At 38.4% G+C, this 21,488-nt stretch overlaps 1 protein-coding gene across 4 annotated transcripts in view; it reads right to left on the bottom strand.

The window, feature by feature from the left end:
* Positions 1-21,488, bottom strand: part of B3GLCT (beta 3-glucosyltransferase) — a 128,508-nt gene that overhangs the window by 66,159 nt on the left and 40,861 nt on the right. For all 4 annotated transcript variants that reach the window (XM_055244376.2, XM_063618868.1, XM_055244377.2 and 1 more), the window contains exons 5-6: positions 12,767-12,843; positions 11,905-12,016 (exon numbers count right to left, since the gene is read on the bottom strand). In XM_055244376.2, the coding sequence (XP_055100351.2) occupies positions 11,905-12,016; positions 12,767-12,843 (189 nt within the window). The remainder of the gene's footprint in view (positions 1-11,904; positions 12,017-12,766; positions 12,844-21,488) is intronic.

Below are 21,488 nucleotides of genomic sequence, written 5' to 3'. Positions count from 1 at the left end.
AAACAACAAAGGCAGATAGGACATAAAGGACTAAGATCCCAGAATTAGAAAGCCCATCCATGGGAGCCCCATATTGGCCTCCTCCTTTCCTCAAGGAGTTTGCTGATTGCTGGAGCTGCAAATAGCACACAGCCAAAATCAGCAGCTGGGGGCTTTTGCAGCCTCGCTGAACTAAAAGGCAGAGTCTGGAGCTGGAGACCTTGAAAGAGAAGCGATGTAAGGGGGTCCCAAGATGCTGCATGCCAAGTTTCCCTCAATTACCTAAGCTGCACAAAAACCAAGGTGGAAAAAAAGAACTAAGCAGAAAGCAGCAGTGGAGAGGCTAAAAAGCTGAGCAAAGCCTTTAGCAGTACTGTAGTGCCGGGAGACCAAGGTTGGAGTTCAGACTGCCAGGAAAAAAGGGCTCTGGAATAAGGGCAGTCTATGAATAGATGTACCCAAACAACATCTACAACCCAGAAGATTAAATCCTTCTATAGGAAGTCCTATCATCCATAGCCTTCTTAATTTTTCACATAAAACATCTGAGATTTAGTCAAAACTCACCTGGCAGAGCAAGAAACAAGACCAAACCAGAAACAAGAAAAGTGAAAAATAGAAGGAGATGCACAGATAAAACAGATTTTGCAGTTATCAAATAAGACTTTTAAATAGCTATGGTTAATGTGTTCTTTAAGGATAAAAAGATTTTTTAAACTGCACCAAAGAACTACAATTTATAAACAAGAGCCAAATGAAAAATCTAAAACTTAATGCAAGAACTGAAGTTAGTAATTCAAAAAAATATTAAACACAATAGCAGAGAAGATTAACAGTCTGGAAAGCAAGTCCAGTAAAAAATACCCAGACTGATATAAGAAAAAAAAGGGAAGAAAAGAGCTATGGCAGTATGAGACACAAGGAAAAGGGCTAAAATGCATGACTTTAGAAACTAAGGAGAGACAGAACAAAACTGAAGGAATATTTGAAGAATACAGGCTTAGAATTTTCCAAAACTAACAAAAGTCATCAAGTTGTAGACTCGGGAAGCTCTATAAACTCCGGTGAGAACAAATACAAAGAAAATCACACACAGGCACATAATGGTAACACTGTTGAAAATTAAAGATAGAGAATATCCTAAAAGCAGCTGGCAGCACGGAAAGTCATGGAGGGAGAGAGTATACATGTTTTTTTCAAATAAACAGAAACAAGACATACAGTTGAGTTTTCAACAGAAATGATGAGAGGGGAAAGACAATGGTGGAGCATTTGTACAATAATGGAAGAAAATTGCTCCCAACCCAGAATGCTATACCCAGCAAAAATATCTTAGGTGGAATGGGAAACCACTGAAGCAGGAGGCTCTAATAATGGTCAAGGCAGGAGATGATGATAGCCTGAAACAGCATAGTAGTATTAAATATGGAGAGAAGATGCACAGGAGATACATTTTGGAAGTAGAACCAGCTGGTCATGCCAACATGAAGTTGAAGAAAAAAAGATGAACCAATCTCAAGTCATAGGTTTTTAATATGAGCAACTGGATAGACAGTTATAGAGATGCATTTCTGGATGAGGAAGATTGAAGATGGAAGAGGTTAAGAAAGGCATTGACAGTTCAGTTTTGAACATGTTGAGTTTTAGGTTCCTATTAGATAAGCAATGGTATGAAGTAGGCAGCTTGACATAAGAGAGTACATGGCTGATTCCCTCAGTTCCTTCACTCTGTTCAAATGTGACCTGATGAATGAGGTATTCCTTGAACACCGTATATAGACAGGTAAGCCCATTCCCAATACATCCCTTACTCCCTTATTCTGCTTTGTTCTTCTCCATGGCACTTGTTACCATCTGACACATTATGTATTGCATTTTTCTCTATTGCTTATCTCCCCTGAAACAAGAACATCACCTCCTTGTGGGCAGGGATGTTGTCCATTTTGTTCACTGCTGTATCTCCAGTACACCTAACACGTAACAGATGTGCAGTAACTTTTTCTCAAATGAACGTAGCAAGTCCAGGAGAGATTTAAAAAGCAACTCTCCTCTACTGAAGAAACTATAGAACATACAATATGAACCAAGTACCCTAAGTTCTAAAAGTTTTGTATATTTTCTCTCTTACCCAGCCAAGACAACCTCACTCTCTATTATTTATCAGAATATAAAATCAAGAAGACACCATACATGAGTACTCTTAGGTATTTCTTAAGAGCCTTATTATGCTTGTGGTTGTATTGCAAATACCTCCCAGAGTCCTACTTTTCCTCAATTCAGCAACAGGTCATAACTGAACATATGTGACAGCTGTTAATTTTTACATCTAACATGAAAAATGTATTTAGATTCACAGATCCATATGATGACTTTCTTCTTGATACTTTGCCTATGGGTATATTAAATCATTACTGGGTAAGAAGAATATCCTGTAACAACCAAGACAAATGACCTCAGCTTGAGATGAAAAATGCAACACCTTAAAAAAATCTATAATAAAGCTCTTTATCAAGTGACTAAACCTTAACCAAAGTGAAAATCACTGTATTTTACATACCATGCCAATATAGCTTGTATAAAGAAAATAAACATCTCAGTATATTTTGAAAGCTGTCTTACAAATCTTTCACTATTAAAACCTTTCAGGATTAAAACCTCTCACGATTAAAACCTCTGGTTCCAAATACAGTTTTATGGAAAACATGTTGTTATGTTTTATCTCCTAATTGCAGTATTCAGCTATTATATAGTATATGATTGTTTTTCAATATTTTTGTGTGTAAACTACTTTTAAAAAAATTATTATATAGAGCCACTCCCCTAATCTTTCTTAATGACTTTCTTAATGATTTCATTAAAAGGACAATTATAATCAAGAAAAACCTTAAAAGAATAACTCAGTGTTCCACTAGCATCTTAGAATTACAGGTTTTTTTTAAATTATAAGTTCTGGGGTACATGTACAGAACATATAGTTTTTGTTACATAGATATACATGTGCCATGGTGGTTTGCTGCACCCATCAACCCATCATCTACGTTAGGTATTTCTCCTAATGCTATCCCTCCCTAAGCCCCCCACCGCCCATAAGGCCCTGGTTTGTGATGTTCCCCTCCCTGTGTCCATGTGTTCTCATTGATTAACTCCCACTTATGAGTGAGAACATGTGGTGTTTGGTTTTCTGTTCTTGTGTTAGTTTGCTGAGAATGATGATTTCCAGCTTCATCCATGGCCCTGCAAAGGACATGAACTCATCCTTTTTTATGGCTGCATAGTATTCCATGGCATATATGCGCCACATTTTCTTTATCCAGTCTATCATTGATGAGCATTTGGATTGGTTCCAGGTCTTTGCTATTGTGAACAGTGCCACAATAAACATACATGTGCATGTATCTTTATAGTAGAATGATTTATAATCCTTTGGGTATATATCCAGTAATGGGATTGCTGGGTCAAATCGTATTTCTAGATCCTTGAGGAATCGCCACACTGTCTTCTACAATGGTTGAACTCATTTACACTCCCACCAACAGTGTAAAAGCATTCAACTTCTCCACATCCTCTCCAGCATCTGTTGTTTCCTGACTTTTTAATGATCACCATTCTAACTGGCATGAGATGGTACCTCATTGTAATTTTGATTTGCATTTCTCTAATAACCAGTGATGATGAGCTTTTTTTCATATGTTTTTTGGATGCATAAATGTCTTATGAAGTGTCTGTTCATATCCTCTGCCTACTTTTTGATGGCGTTTTTTCTCATAAATTTAAGTTCTTTGTAGATTCTGGATATTAGCCCTTTGTCAGATGGATAGATTGCAAAAATTTTCTCCCATTCTGTAGGTTGCCTGTTTGGTCTGATGATAGTTTCTTTTGCTATGCAGAAGCTCTTTAGTTTAGTCAGATGCCATTTGTCAATTTTGGCTTTTATTGCCATTGCTTTTGGTGTTTTCGTCATGAAGTCTTTGCCCATGCCTATGTCCTGAATGGTATTGCCTAGGTTTTCTTCTGGGGTTTTTTATGGTTTTAGGTCTCACATCTAAGTCTTTAATCCATTTTAATTTTTTTATAAGGTGTAATGTAAGAAAGGGATCCAGTTTCAGCTTTCTGCATATGCCTAGCCAGTTTTCAAAACACCATTTATTAAATAGGGAATCCTATTTAATAAATTGGATTTCTATTGCTTTTGTCAAGTTTGTCAAAGATCAGATGGTTGTAGATGTATGGTGTTACTTCTGAAGCCTTTGTTCTGTTCCATTGGTCTATATATCTGGTTTTGGTACCAGTACCATGCTGTTTTTGTTACTGTAGCCTTGTAGTATAGTTTGAAGTCAGGTAGCATGATGCCTCCAGCTTTGTTCTTTTTGCTTAGCATTGTCTTGGCTATGTGGGCTCTTTTTTTGTTCCACATGAAATTTAAAGTAGTTTTTTCCAATTCTGTGAAGAAAGTCAATGGTAGCTTGATGAGGATAGCACTGAATCTATCAATTACCTTGGTCAGTATGGCCATTCTCACAATACTGATTCTTCCTATCCATGAGCATGAAATGTTTTTCCATTTGTTTGTGTCCTCTCTTATTTCCTTAAACAGTGGTTTGTAGTTCTGCTTGAAAAGGCCCTTCACATCCCTTGTAATGTTGTATTCCTATATATTTTATTCTCTTTGTAGCAACTGTGAATGGGAGTTCATTCATGATTTGGCTCTCTGTCTGTTATTAGTGTATTGGAATGCTTGTGATTTTTGCACATTGATTTTGTATCCTGAGACTTTGCTGAAGTTGCTTATCAGCTTAAGGAGATTTTGAGATGATGGGGTTTTCTTTTTTTTTTTTTTTTCGAGACAGCGTCTTGCACTGTCACCCAGGCAGGAGTGCAGTGGCACCATCTCAGCTCACCGCAACCTCCACCTCCCGGCTTCAAGCAATTCTCCTGCCTCAGCCTCCCAAGTAGCTGAGATTATGGGCGCCCACCACTATGCCCAGCTAATTTTTTGTATTTTTAGTAGAGATGGGGTTTTACTGGTCTCAAACTCCTGACCTCATGATCCTCCTGCCTCGGCCTCCCAAAGTGCTGGGATTACAGGTGTGAGCTCTTGCACCTGGCCATGATGGGGTTTTCTAAATATACAATCGTGTCATCTGCAAACAGAGACAATTTGACTTCCTCTTTTCCTAATTGAATACCCTTTATTTCTTTCTCTTGCCTGATTGCCCTGGCCAGAACTTCCAATACTATGTTGAATAAGGGGTGAGGAAGAGCATCCTCGTCTTGTGCCAGTTTTCAAAGGCAATGCTTCCAGTTTTTGCCCATTCAGTATGATATTGGCTGTGGGTCTGTCAATAAATAGTTCTTATTATTTTGAGATAGTTCCATCAATGCCAAGTTTATTGAGAGTTTTTAGCATGAAGTGCTGTTGAATTTTGTCAAAGGCCTTTTCTGCATCTATTGAGATAATCATGTGGTTCTGTATATGTGATGGATTACATTTATTGATTTGCTTATGTTGAGCCAGGCTTGCATCCCAGGGATGAAGCCGACTTGATCGTGGTGGATAAGCTTTTTGATGTGCTGCTGGATACGGTTTGCCAGCATTGAGGATCTTCGCATTGATGTTCATCAGGGATATTGGCCTGAAATTTTCTTTTTTTTGTTGTTGTGTCTCTGCCAGGTTTTGGTATTAGGATGCTGGCCTCATAAAATGAGTTAGGGAGGATTCCCTCTTTTTCTATTGTTTGGAGTAGTTTCAGAAGGAATGGTACCAGCTCCTCTTTGTAACTCTGGTAGAATTCATCTGTGAATCTGTCTGGTCCTGGACTTTTTTTGTTTGGTAGGCTATTAATTACTGCCTCAATTACAGAACTTGCTATTGGTCTATTCAGGGATTCAACTTCTTCTTGGTTTAGTCTTGGGAGGCTGTATGTGTCCAGGAATTTATCCACTTTTTCTAGATTTTCTAGTTTATTTGCATAGAGTTGTTTATAGTATTCTCTGATGGTAGTTTGTATTTCTGTGGGATCAGTGGTGATATTCCCTTTATCATTTTTTATTGCATCTATTTGATTCTTCTCTCTTTTCTTCTTTATTAGTCTGGCTAGCAGTCTATCAATTTTGTTGACCTTTTCAAAAAACCAGCTTCTGGATTCATTGATTTTTTTTGAAGGGTTTTTTGTGTCTCTATCTCCTTCAGTTCTGCTCTGATCTTAGTTATTTCTTGTCTTCTGTTAGCTTTTGAATTTGTTTGCTCTTGCTTCTCCGTTTTTTTTTTTTTTTTTTTTTTTTTTTGAGATGGAGTCTCACTCTGTCGCCCAGGCTGGAGTGCAGTGGCGCAATCTCGGCCAACTGCAAGCTCCACCTGCAGGGTTCACGTCATTCTCCTGCCTCAGCCTTCCGAGTAGCTGGGACTACAGGAACCCGCCACCACGCCCAGCTAATTTTTTTGCACTTTTAGTAGAGACAGGGTTTCACCATGCTAGCCAGGATGGTCTCAATCTCCTGACCTCATGATCCGCCCACCTTGGCCTCCCAAAGTGCTGGGATTACAGGTGTGAGCCACCGTGCCTGGCCTTCTCTAGTTTTTTTAATTGTGATGTTACAGTGTCGATTTTAGATCTTTCCTGCTTTCTCTTGTGGGCATTTAGTGCTACAGATTTCCCTCTACACACTTCTTTAAATGTGTCCCAGAGATTCTGGTACGTTGTGTGTTTGTTCTCATTGGTTTCAAAGAACATCTTTATTTCTGCTTTCATTTCGGTATTTACCCAGCAGTCATTCAGGAGCAGGTTGTTCAGTTTTCATGTAGTTGTGCGGTTTTGAGTGAGTTTCTTAGTCCTGAGTTCTAATTTGATTGCACTGTGGTCTGAGAGACTGTTTGTTATGATTTCCATTCTTTTGCATTTGCTGAGGAGTGTTTTATTTCCAATTATGTGGTCAATTTTAGAATAAGAGTGATGTGTTGCTGAGAAGAATGTATATTCTGTTGATTTGGGGTGGAGAGTCCTGTAGAAGCCTATTAAGTCTGCTTCGTCCAGAGCTGAGTTCCGGTCCTGGATATCCTTGTTAATTTTCTGTCTTGTTGATCTGTCTAATACTGACAGTGGGGTGTTAAAGTCTCCATTATTGAGTGGGAGTCTAAGTCTCTGTGTAGGTCTCTAAGAGCTTGCTTTATGAACCTGGGTGCTCCCGCATTGAGTGAATATATTTAGGACAGTTAGCTTTTCTTGTTGCATTGATCCCTTTACCATTATGCAGTGCCCTTCTTTGTCTCTTTTGATCTTTGTTGGTTTAAAGTCTGTTTTATCAGAGACTAGGATTGCAACCCCTGCTTTTTTTTGGCCTCCCATTTGCTTGGTAAATCTTCCTCCATCCCTTTATTTTGAGCCTATGTGTGTCTTTGCACATGAGATGGGTCTCCCGAACACAGCACACTGATGGGTCTTAACTCTTTATCCAATTTGCCAGTCTGTATCTTTTAATTGGGGCATTTAGCCCATTTACACTTAAGGTTAATATTGTTATGTGTAAATCTGATCCTGCCATTTTGATGCTAGCTGGTTATTTTGCCCCTTAGTTGATGCAGTTTCTTCATAGCATCAATGGTCTTTACAATTTGGTATGTTTTTGCAGTGGCTGGTACTAATTGTTCCTTTCCATGCTTACTGCTTCCTTCAGGAGCTCTTGTGGGGCAGGCCTGGTGGTGACAAAATCTCTCAGCATTTCTTTGTCTGTGAAGGATTTTATTTCTCCTTCCCTTATGAAGCTTAGTTTGGCTGGATATGAAAATTCTGGGTTGAAAATTCTTTAAGAATGTTGCATATTGACACACACTCTCTTCTGGCTTGTAGGGTTTCTGCTGAGAGATCTGCTGATCTCGCGCAATCTCGGCCATTAGTCTGATGGGCTTCCTTTTGTGGGTAACCGGACTTTCCCTCTGGCTGCCCTTTTTTCCTTCATTTCAACCTTGATGAATCTGACGACTATGTGTCTTGGGGTTGCTCTTCTCAAGGAGTATCTTTGTAGTGTTCTCCATATTTCTGAATTTGAATGTTGACCTGCCTTGCTAGGTTGGGGAAGTTCTCCTGGATAATATCCTGAAGAGTGTTTTCCAACTTGGTTCCATTCTCCCCATCACTTTCAGGTACAGCAATCAAACGCAGATTTGGTCTTTTCACATAGTCCCATATTTCTTGGAGGCTTTGTTCATTTCTTTTCACTCTTTTTTCTCTAATTTTGTCTTCTTGCTTTATTTCATTGAGTTGATCTTCAATCTCTGATATCCTTTCTTCCACTTGATCAATTCAGCTATTGGTACTTGGGTATGCTTCACAAAGTGCTTGTGCTGTGTTTTTCACCTCCATCAGGTCATTTACATTCTTCTCTAAACTGGTTATTCTAGTTAGCAATTCCTATAACCTTTTTTCAAGGTTCTTAGCTTCCTTGCATTGGGTTAGAACATGCTCCTTTAGCTTGAAGGAGTTTGTTATTATCCCCCTTCGGAAGCCTACTTCCATCAATTCGTCAAACTCATTCTCCATCCAGTTTTGTTCCCTTGCTGGTGAGGAGTTGTAATCCTTTGAAGGAGAAGAGGTGTTCTGGTTTTGGGGATTTTCAGCCATTTTGTGCTGGTTTCTCCCCATCTTCATGGATTTATCTACGTTTGGTCTTTGAAGTTGGTGACCTTCGGAAGGGGTCTCTGAGTGGATGTCCTTTTTGTTGATGTTGATACTATTCCTTTCTGTTTATTAGTTTTCCTTCTAACAGTCTGGCCCCCTGCTGCAAGTCTGCTGGAGTTTGCTGGAGGTCCATTCCAGATCCTGTTTGCCTAGGTATCCCTGGGGGAGGCTGCAGAACCACAGAGATTGCTGCCTATTCCTTCCTCTAGAAGCTTCATCCCAGAGGAGCACCTGCCAGATGCCAGCCAGAGCTCTCCTGTATGAGGTGTCTGTCGGCCCCTACTGGGAGGTGTCGCCCAGTCAGGCTACATGGGGGGTCAGGGACCCACTTAAGAAGGGAGGCTGTCCCTTATCAGAGCTCAAACACTGTGCTGAGAGATCCACTGCTCTCTTCAGAGCTGCCAGGTAGGGACATTTAAGTCTGCTGAAGTGGCGCCCACAACCGCCCCTTCCCCCAGGTTCTCTGTCCCAGGGAGGTGGAGGTTTTACCTATAAGTCTCTGACTGGGGCTGCTGCCTTTTTTCAGAGATGCCCTGCCCGGAGAGGAGGGAATCTAGAGAGGCAGTCTGGCGGCAGAGGCCTTGCTGGGCTGCAGTGGGCTCCACCCGGTTTGAACTTCCTGGTGGCTTTGTTTACACTGTGAGGGTAAAATTGCCTACTCAAGCCTCAGCAATGGCGGACGCCCCTCAGAATTACTTTTTACAAGCACCTGTGTTTTATCTCTATTAAAAATAAATTTAGGCCAGGTGTGATGGCTCCATGCCTGTAATCCCAGCACTTTGGGAGGCCGAGGCAGGCAGATCACTTGAGACCAGGAGTTCAAGACCAGACTGGCCAACAGGGCAAAACCCCATCTTTACTAAAAATTCAAAAACTACTCAGGTGTGCTGGTGCAAGACTGTAATCCCAGCTACTTGGGAGGCTGAGGCACAAGAATTGACTGAACCTGGGAGGTGGAGGTTGCAGTGAGCCAAGATTGCACCACCGCACTCCGGCCTGGGTGACAGAACGAGACTCTGTCTCAAAAAATAAAATAAAATAAAATAAATTTAAAGTCAACACACCTCATCAAATACACATATATGAAAAGCATACTGTGGTTACAAAGGAAAGACTTCAAACAACATACAAAAATTTATGGAAATCACCGAGGAAGGCAATTTAACAAAGATTACTTTAATAAAAGTTAAAGTTTTACATTTAAAATATTTTGACAGTATACATTTGCATTAGTAAGAATGACTGAAAGATGATGAAGGAAATAAATCAGAATCAAACAAAATACCTTATACCTTCACACATTACATAATTATTTTAATGTACTCAAAGCTTATTTGTGTAAATATCAAAGCCAGGTTTGCTTTATACTTTTTTCCTTTCAAATAGTAGGGAAAAATAATCCCACTGGTTTGAGCTAACTTCAACATTATATAATCTTTATCATTTCTTACTGCTAGTTTCAAAAGAAATAAAGCATCCTGGATGGTTTTTTTTTTACACACGGCAGAGTTCTGAAAAGAGGGAGAAAACATCTCCTTTTACCTCTGTTCTGTACTTGCTTTTCATGAACTTGCTTTGAACTTTTAAATTTATCATCCCAATTTTCATTAAAAAGCAAAGTGAATCACCATCTCCTGTACAGAATTAGAGCTATGGATGATGGAAAAATAACCTCCAGGTGAAATGAACACTAGGAGGAGGTGAAAACTCCTACATCCTAAAAAAGATTTGGGAGTTTTTCCCAAGCCAAAAGGAAACATAAAAGCCTAACAAATGGTTTGCATAAAATATGGCAGAAAGTGCACAGATGCTGGTTAGTGTCATCTGAAAAGACTGGGTGAGACAGGTTCATAATTCTTCTCTTTGAAGGAATGATTTTTTTAACCCAACGACCTTCTCATCCAATTATATCTAAAGCTTCCCAGAAATCAAAAGCATGAAGAAAAATCGTAATGGATCTTTCCAGCATTTAAAGATCATCAAAAGCAGTGGTTTCTATTATAGTAACAGGCTTTCCAGGGTTGAAGAAATTAATCTAATGATCACTGTTGCCCAGTGTTTGACATCTACATCAACAAACCGAGCAGAACCCAGAAGCTTGCCTTTTATTCCCTATGAGCTCATTACATCTGATTCATCTCAAGAGTGAGCATCCGAAGGTGGGTGGGACAGGTTTCCACTGGGACCAGAAAGGGCCCATCTCTGCTTATCTCAAGTTTAAAGAATTCCAAAAAGTGATCAGGTTGTAACCTGGGCTTCTTTCCTCTGAAAGAGAACTGAATGAGCTTGATTTACTCTTGACACATTTCCAAGGCAGCTCTCTAAACCTAACGAGCCTTTGAACACAGCCCAGCAGCAAAACTGATTATTATAGGGTTATAAAGTCATTCGCAAGTATTCACTGACCACCTACTAAGTGTTAAACACTCTGCTAAGGGCTAGGGATTTCAAGGCAAACAAAATCCAGTTGCTCTATCAAATCTGCACAAAATAAAAACAAGATCTGAAAATGTAAAAGCAGTAGTGGACTTCACTGCGTTCCTCTAGTTCAAGATACATCCCTTCCCACACCCATTCTTTCTCAAATCGTGTTCCCTCTGCCTGGTAGACCCTCTTTCTCTCTTGCTAACTCCTACTCATCCTACAGAACTCAGATTAAATGTCACTTCCTGTCCTGACCCTCCCAGGTTAGATTCCATGCCCCTGTTACATGCTTCTAACAGCACCCTAGTCTTCCTTATTAGAGATGTTTTGCTTCTAACCATAACCGCTTCTCTAATGGTCTGTTCTCCCTGCTATTCTGTGCCACCCACATGGTCAGAATTGCTGTCTGTTTTGTTCTAGCCTCCGCAATCCACAGTGCTCAGTATATAGCTGGCACTCAAAAAACAATTTCTATCTAAAATAATATATGGTCACTGTCTAATAAGCAGAAATAGCCAACTTAAGTTTATTGCTAAGATAAGCAGTTTCTGAACTTCAAGTTATAGTTTCCAACTCTCTGAAACTGCTAACACATATATTAACAGATTTTTTTCATTTAAAATGGCTCATTATAAGCTCTGTCCCTCTATAAGCTACAAACTTCAAAGAGCATTATTTAACATATCTTTCAGATATTCAACAATGTTTCATTCTTTTTAATTTTAAACTAAGTGGTTTTTTATTAGATTCAAAAGCTTCTTAATCAAAATTAAATCTCCTTCGAAACATTGTTCCCCAAAATAAGAACTGGTATTGAAGTTATATTCACCTTAGAGGGGTCATATCTTCTGAGGGTTTCCAAGAGTTTTGGAATCTGTATTCTTGTCTCTTCTTCACAGAAGAAAATCCAAGATGAATTTCTGCTATATGTTACAGAAAAGCTGACCAAAAGAAACAAGTTTCAGTAATCACTTCTGTAAAATGAGTTAATAATAAGGTTTAAAACTGATCAGTAGGAAGTGAATGAAGGGTACACAGAATGGCATATCTAATTTTTTTCTCTATATTTTTCTTCAGCTTATAGAAAAGCCAGATGCTAATGGTTTAAAAAACAGCTGGAGTTCTTAAAGTTAATTCTCTCCATAACAACACTAATTCAGGGGATAAATAATTTTCAAATATCAACTTGAAGCATTTTATTTTTTAAGAAAAAGCATATATAGGGCAGGGTGCAGTGGCTCACGCTTGTTATCCCAGCACTTTGGGAGGCCGAGGCAGGTGGATCACAAGGTCAACAGATCAAGGCCATCCTGGCCAACGTGGTAAAATCTCGTCTCTATTAAAAATAAAAAATTAACTGGGCATGGTGGTGCACGCCTGTAGTCGCAGCTACTCGGGAGGCTGAGGCAGGAGAAATGCTTGAACCCACAAGGCGGAGCTTGCAGTGAGTCAAGATCGCCACTGCACTCCAGCCTGGCGACAGAGCAAAACTCCATCTCAAAAAAAAAAAGAAAAAGCTATTCATGATTAAAAACCAATCATCAAGAAATTTGGTTAAGGTAGTAATCATAAAAAGTAAAACTCAAATTTACTTCACTTACGGAGGAAAACCACACCCTCTTAATAAAAAGACTAGGGGCGTAAAAGTGTTCAGGTAGGAATGTCAGTCACACGTGGTTAAACAAACGTACTGCGGTAACAACGGAAGTATGGTCCATGCACCTTCTTGTTTAGCCAGCTGATGAAGGAGGAGGACACTGGGGAGCTCCTGAGAAAACAGTGATCAAAGAAAATAAGTATGAATTGACTACTCCAAAAAAAAGTAAAAAAAAAAAAAAAAAGAAAAAAGAAAGAAAGAAAAGGCTTGGCTTAAAATGCAGCTATTTCTAGAGACCTGACATGATACTCTTCAAACCACTTCTTTTTCCTCATTTTCTCCAGGAGCTACTGGAAATGAAGTATTTTGGCTGAATCCATGCAACCTCTGCACTCTGCACCACCCACACACCCAAATAGAGCTCAAGACCTACAAGGAAGGTCTTCCGTGACTCGGAGCCAACCTGAAATCTGTGAAGGTGACTTGAAGGGAAGAGCCTGGGGGAAGCAGTCAGGGATAACTCAGAGGCACAGAAGCAGTTTTTTATTTTATATACAACATATGGAACATGTGAAAAGGAAAACCCTTTGGCTAAACTAGAGGATACAATATTTGATCTACCTCATGTGCAAAAATCACTTTTTAAAGTTCTCTAAACACATTAAAACACCCTGATAACAAAAAGTTTTGGTCTAGAAATATAATCCTTAATTACTCAGGCAATAATAGGAATAGCATAATAATGGAATTGACAAATTTATAAGCATAGGAGAAACTAAAATTCAGAAATAAGGCACAACTGTGCTTACATAAATTATGTATACATATATAAAGAGATTAATATTTTTAAGGCTACGAGTGTTAGCTTTGAAGTAAAACACTATTCGCTGTATTTCAAGTTGTTACAAAAGCCAAAAGTCAAAAATTCCGTATCTCATATGCTTAAACCTCCTCCAACAAACTTTATTATATCCTGTGTTTTATACTAGCTATAAAACTATATTTCTAGTAACCATTACAGACAAAAGAATTCAAGAATAAGTACCTAAGTATCTGAAATATTACTGTACTGATGTGGATTTCACAGCCGTCTTAAAGTTCATAGGTATTTATTATTTAAGAAGAGAATAGTCTTTAACGTAAATCTCTGGAATTAAATTTCAAGTAAATCTCATTTATTTTATATAATATTCATTTCAACTTCCATGTACAAATATGAAATGCAAAAAACAGTAATCACAAGTTAAATCAGACAAACAATGTGGTATGTTAGAAAGAGCAAACCTTAAGGCTGAATTAGCAGTTACCCAATATAAATAATTCAGGGCCTTCCTACTGTTACTTCTGAATTATGCAGTAATTTTCATTGTCTTTTTAAAATTCCAGCAAATATATATATTCATGAAGGATTACATAAGAGCAGAAAATCATGTGTAAAGAAACTAATGACGTTACTATTTGCATAAAACTTTGGAATAATTATGGGTAAATGCAAATGTGAGCTAGACAAGAAAAGAAATATAGCAAATTTTTTTTAAGTTTTACATAAAAGTAGCTGAGTTATTACGTATCAATTAAAATTATGATGAAAACTTTATAATAACGGAAATGTCTTTATGTTTAATAGAAAAAAACCAGACATGATTCCGAGAATAAAACAAAATCCTAGACGAACAGAAACTAGAGGAACCAGAAAGTGAAAATATTTGTGTCAAGATGATAGAACAATGAGATATATGTTTAAAAATCCTTCAATTAAAACATAGCTAATTTTTTTAAACGTTGAAGGAAAATGAATGCACCTCAAAAATTTACTTCCAAACAAGTATTATACTTCCTAGTTACAGGATACATATAATGTAATATCAACAGCTATTAACTGAGAAAAGGCTTCCTTTGATACCTTGACAGTAACCTCAGCAGAAAGGCTACAAGGGCACTTTCCTGGGAGATATTAGAAGACAAGCTTTTTAATAACTCTGCCACAACATAAAATGTGGGAAGCAAAGGTTTAGGTAGTGCAAACAAGGAATCACATCCTAGATTGAAATAAACTCTATGGATTATCAGTAGATTAAAGTCATTCATAGCTCCATTATATTTGTTTACTAAATCATATACTGGATTTCATATTTGCTTCGGTTTGTGAACCCAAGATCAGTCGAATTTTCTGTCTCTCTGTATCTCCAAATAACAACATTTCAAAAGCTAGCACGCCTTGTTAATAACATTCTCCAAAGGTGAGTGCTCAAAAATACAAAGTAGGTGCTACTCTGGCACTCAGAAACCTGCTCTTGATTAATTCTTGATTAAGCCACGGTCATCTTAATTATAAATAAATTTTAATCTACTAATCCCCAAAAATGCCAAGAGCTTTTATTCTTGTCATATACATACATATACACACATATATACATATACATACATATATATATATGAATGCACACAGAGACCCAAACAGACATAATATTACACTTAGATGTAGTAGCACCTTAAAGGTAATTATCAAAAAGCGTGCAATAAAATTTTCTATCAAATGATCTTATCTCAGTTCCTACCACTTAGGATTATAATAATTTATGTTCCATCTATCACCATCACAAGATTTAGACCTCCTTAAAGGTAGTGTCACTAAATGATACCATTTTTAGATTCAAAGCAAGTTTTTATTTTTATTTTTGGAGATAGAGTTTCGCTCTTGTCACCCAGGCTGTAGTGCAATGGTGCAATCTCAGCTCACTGCAACCTCTGCCTCCCAGGTTCAAGTGATTCTCTTGCCTCAGCCTCCCGAGTAACTGGGATTACAGGGGTGCACCACTATGCCTGGCTAATTTTTGTGTTATTAGTAGAGACAGGGTTTCACCATGTTGGCCAGGCTGGTCTCGAACTCCTGATTTCAGGTGATCCACCCGCCTCAGCCTCCCAAAGTGCTAGGATTACAGGCATGAGCCACCGTGCCCAGTCTCAAAGCAAGTTTTTAAATAAGTAACTGGATGAATAACTAAAAAACAGTTTTCAAATTAAAATTCAAGGGGAAAATAAGAAAATGTTATATCAACATTACCAAGAGCTGTCTGGAATAAAGACATAGTAAAGGCATTCATGCATGCAACAACAGTCATCAACCTAAATGATGCCTAATCATGCTACTATTTCAAACCTAAAAGGTAATTCAAAATTCTCTCGATAATGAGATAATGCCATAACAGGCAGGCATAAAGGAGCTAAAAATACAAATGATCAAATATAGATAAATGACAGAAAAAGGAAAGAAAATGAAAAGGTTGATTGCAGTAATTTAAACTTTCATGTCAACTCTATTTATCTCTTTGAATTAAAGTCTGCCTTTATCAGCATCCACTGGTATCATAATCACTTTGAAGACAGAAAGCCTAGTGAACTTTCAGTCGGTACTTCCTTGGAACATATTTGTTATCAAGGCATGAATTCATATTTAAAGCAGCTAATAATTATTGAGAGCAAACAAATTTAAAACCAACATTCTAATTCATTAGTTGGTTCTTATACATATTCATCATCCTCATTTGGGAAAGGAGTTTGATTCCAATATCACAGCTGAGTATTCTCACAATATTTTTAGAATGGAGAAGGGCCATTATTCTTGACATGGAGGGGAAATCATTAAAAATTTATATGTAGAAATATTAATAGTATGAATGAAAAAGCTAACATTTGAACATGGATTAAAATAGATGAATATATAAAATATCATAAATAACCTTAATTATTCAGCAGATTTGGTTTTGAACCATTTTAGTTATTCTGCGTGTCTGGAAATAATTCAACAATTAAACTATATGCTGCTGGTCTTTCCCTTGTCAACAGACTATTTGCCAGTATTTGTCATTTGTCCTTAATTTAACCTCTAAACCTAGAAGTACATGGGTTTATGGTCTCATTCAGTTTTATTATTCAGACTACATGCTAAATTAGAAAGTAAGATCAGCACACTGGTTCAGTATTAGGCAAAGGTTCTAAAAAATTGAACTTTTAAGACTGATTCCATTTCAACTGTATGTCTAAATTCCAACTATTACATCATTCTGAGGCACTGAACTGAGCTTTTAAGACAACAAATAAATTATGGTGAAAATTAACATCTGTTTATTGTTACAATTTCTTCTGTAAGAGGTAGGTATGTCTTATGAGGATAACAGAGATCTGTAATATGCTATTTGCAACATGTATTAGACAGATTTACTAGCCTTTAGAAATCCAGTATTCATTTATGGCCCCCAGCAGATTATATGTGATGTTATAATAACATACCTTCTAGGAATCTGAGTCTGTATTACAAAAAAAAGAAAAGATTTCTCTAGATATCTGTCTTATTAAATGTCCTTTCCTAACAAGATAAAATACTACCTAATTATTTAGAAATTTTTATTTTTATGAACAATTTACTTTGAAATGCATTACTCTGTCCATTTTATAGCTCATATAAATCTATTTTAACTAATAATTCATTCACTCACAAAAGGCTGTAAAGCTCAGTATTTAAGGATCTGATTTTTGGAGCCAAATTCCTTCCTCTGAATCCTGGCTCCACTTCTCCTGAGCCATGCAACTTGAGTGAGTTTCTTATCCTAGTTGTGGCTCTGCTACCTCATTCTCTCACGTGAGATGACAACAGCAAAGGGGAGCAAGTGAGTTAATACATGCCAGGCACTTGGCATGTGGTAAGCATGTGATGACTATTAACAATATCATCAATTTTGCAGTAATTTTTGAGCAACTACTATGTACCAGTTACTGTTCTAGGAATACAGTAAACAGCTGTGATAAGACAGGCAGAGTCGCTGCCCTCTTGGATCTCATGTTCTCATGAGGGAGACAGGCAACAAGCAAATAAATGTACAATATAATGTCAGGGATAGAAGCCGTAAGAACAGAGCCATATGAAGAGACAGACTGAACAGGACACTGTTTACCTATCAACACGGCTCTGCTGCACGAGGGATCATGGCCCCACCTGAGAGTCAGGAGGCAGCAAGGCAGAGAGAATAGGCTTTGGATCCCCTCAGAACTGAGGTATAGGACTGACTCCACTATTTTATTAATCTCTCTAAGCCTCAGTTTCCTCTCTGCAAAATGGCAAGAATAACAGCAGCTAATTCATAGAGTTAAATGAGCTGATGCTTGAAAACAGCATAACATAGTGTACCAATATGAGCACTAAATTAAATAACGATGACGATGGGCACTCAAAAAAAGCTACAGTAACTACTGTAGTTTCCAACTCTCTCTACTCCAAACCCTGGGCCCATAAACTAGATGTCTCACTAATCCCTCAAACTCCACGTTTCCAAAAATGAACTCATCATCTTAGCTGAGAGTAGCTCATCCTCTTTTCTTCATCCATTCCCTAATATCCAGTGACACCCACGATGTATTGCCTCCTCCAGTGACAGTCCTCAAGCTGCCCAAGACAGGAGTCTACCAAACTCATACTACATTTCTTCAAGGCTTAGTTCAAATGCCATAAAAAAGCCTTTACTTGCATTTCCAGATGGGGTCACAGCTTTCCTTGCCTATGTTCTCAGGGGGCCATGTTTGTACTGATTCATACAGCAATTCAACCAGTGGAATGACCTGCTCCCCCCATTAGAATGAGCCTCCTGGAGGGCAGGTGCCATTTACAGCAATAGGCACTGGGCATGGCACAGTCTACAGTGACCTACACCCTGGAGAGGCCATCCCTGCTGGGCATCACACACCACTGGCACCATGCTCATGGAGCCCCCACCTCCTCTGCACACTTGCATGTGCTGGCTTTGCACTTGGCCTCCACTGTCACCACTAGACACCCAGAGGAGGGAGGTTTAAAGCTACCTGCTTCTTGGGGTCTCCAGCTCCATACTCATCCAACATGCCATGCTGGAAGGGAGGCCCACCCTCCCCTGAGCTTGGGAAGCCCAAGCACCTGGCCTCCATCTGCCTTAATAGGCTGAGCCTCAGCTCCCTCCAGACACAGGGTGTAGACTTCTCCAGGAAGCAAAGGAGTTCAAATGCTGGGCAACCAAAGAGAGACAAAGGGTCACGACACAGCCTTCCAAATAGTGTGAAGATTTCATTACTGTTGAGCAACTTGGCCTTGAATCTCAATGTTCTATTTCCTGTGATGCATGAAGTTCTATATAAAGACACATGTATAAAAGATGTTTCCAAGAATGCTAGTTGTATATGTGAAAAAGGACAGTATTATTTAAGTGAGAGAATGTGTATAAAAAAAAATTCTGTTTTCTCCTAGAGCATCCTGTCCAGGCTGTTGCCCAAAGCAAGTATTCAATCAATATTTGTTGAATGAATGGGTCGATAAATTTGCATTCAACAGCAATGTAATAGTCTCGAATTTAATAAATAAAAATACAATTAATGCCTATCAATTTCTAGAAATAAAATCAACTTTCAGTAAACTATTAAGCATCCAACTCCTTTCACTTCAAAAGAAAAGTTTAATGATAAATGGCATCAAAAAGCTGAGGCAATAAATCACACTCATGACTCTCAAAGTTAACCTTTTAATGAAGTAACTCACAGAGTCTCCCTGCGAATAAAAAAAAATTCTAAAATTAGAAAACGCCAGGCCATCTTTCTCAAGCTTCTTTACACTAATCTATGAAAGGCTTTGCTAGCTCTCCTGGCTTAACAGATGAAAATCAGATGTTTTTTTTTTTTTTTTTTAAACTAACGAGGCAAGGGCCTAACTCTTTTCAAGAAAAATAGTGATTTCCAAAATTTTCTGCAAACAGCAGAAAAAAAAATAATTTGTAAGGTTGAGATTATGCCAGGTTTTAAATAAAGGGTTTATAGTCTCACCACAAAAGGCTACAAAATTAGAAGTGTCGGTTCTCTTCAAAAGCTATATAGTTCGGGGTGGAGAGAGTATAGAGGTCTCTAAGCAGCTAGGTTAGCTCCATTTGGTCTAATGCAGAAAATGTAATCCAACCTATGACCTCCCCATCTCTGCCCCCAATAATGAAACCCTTTTAAGCATCCTGACTTCTGATTTTTTTTTGGGGGGGGGGGGCGGCAGTGTTCGCACGTTGCCTTGCCTGGAACCATAATTTATCTCTGGTTCTGCCTATTTCTCAGCTCCTGCCTTAATTCTAAACACTGTCCTACTCCTCTCCCCAAATATTCCTTCTACAGTGGCTTACTTCTCTGCTCCCCATCCAAAGTGATTCCCTGGGCAAGCAAGACCCTGGCCTTGTGCTGAGGTTAAAGTTCCTACTTTAGTGTCTTCAAATGGTGCCCAGATCCTTGCTTTACTAGAACCTACTGAAAGCAATGCAATTATGCTTTATCTTCTCTCCTTCATTGTTTCCAATTTAATCTTACGTAAAGTTCCTCTGGAGAACAATAATGGTTTTAGACAGGTGTTAATATGCTTTTGAAACTACAGGAAAGATTATCTCAGCATGGGATCCCCTTGGTGGCTAGACCCCAGGTTCCAGAATAAAAAAAAAACAAAAAAAGACTCAGGTGACAGCTTTGCCATCACAACATAAATTCAAGATACTTAACAGTATCATCTCTAGAGCCTGAGCTGTTTGCTCTTCTGTTCCATGTAACAAACAAAATATTTAATATAAGAATTTTTACACCAGTATCCACTCCAGAAGGAATTTTAAGTCAAAAAAAACAGAAGTCAAATCATAATTGACACAGATGCTGTGCACACAATAGGCATCTGAACAAAATAAACTCAAGCAGGTGATTTATTAGATCATTGCACAAACTCTCCTTATGGGTTTCTGTCTCACCTCCACTTTGCTTTTTGTTCGCGTACCTCTTTAAATAGTCAATCTTGATCACTTCACATTACCCTTCCACCTGTGACACAGGGAGAAAAAAACAGGGAAAAAAATAGCTCCTCTTCAAACTCTGTATTCTTCTATGTGCAGATCTGCATTTAGGAAGCCATAGTCATCAGCCACATCCCCACTCTCACCAACCCTCCTTTCCATTCACTGCAATCTACAAAGATCACGTTCCACTCCCAACACACACTTTACCCATCCCACAAACTGTTCCCTTACAAATTCCAGTTCCTACTTGGCATCCCAAAAGTAGACCACCTGGCAATTCATGTCTTCATCTTCCAGAACTATGTTCTAAACCTATGTCCTCCAGCTAATTTTCCCTGTCTTTCCTAAGTGATTTCACAAAAGTCTTCCCTCATTCTCCGCTCAGGCTTCACATGCACAATTAGCACAGCGTCAACTCAAACTTTTTACATATTGCTACACAGCTTCAAACACATATCGTCATTCTCAAGGCCCCCATGTGTCTACAGATGTCTTTTTGCATTCAAAAATGACTAATATAACCATAGATGCTCAATATTTGTTGAGTCAATTTTTTTCTTTTGAGATGGGGTCTTGCTATGTTGCCCAAGGTGGTCTCAAACTCTTAGGTTCAGGCAATCCTCCTACCTCAGCCTCCTGAGGAGGTGGGACTACAGGTGCGCCTGGCCTATTGAGCAGATTCTTTAAAACACTGATTCTGTACTTACAATTTCTGCTTAATGATATACTCACTTACATTATGAAATAGTTACCATCTATTTTATAAAATCGAGAATACACATTCTACTAAATTCCTTTCTAATCCTTTGTGACAGAGCAACTCAGAATGATACTCTGCACATAGAATAGAACCTGATGAAGTCAGCTGAGTTATAGATTGGAAAGAACATATAATTATCAACTTCAGTGCCATTATAACCGCATGATAAGCTTCAAAACTGGAGATGGAAATGACCACTTACAATGACCCTTGTTGTAGAAAAC

The sequence above is a fragment of the Symphalangus syndactylus genome, chromosome 15 (assembly GCF_028878055.3).
Source record: "Symphalangus syndactylus isolate Jambi chromosome 15, NHGRI_mSymSyn1-v2.1_pri, whole genome shotgun sequence".
In the NCBI taxonomy this organism is placed as follows: domain Eukaryota; kingdom Metazoa; phylum Chordata; class Mammalia; order Primates; family Hylobatidae; genus Symphalangus; species Symphalangus syndactylus.
The sequence above is the reverse complement of the archived record's forward strand: the minus strand, read 5'-3'. Positions and strand labels throughout refer to the sequence as shown.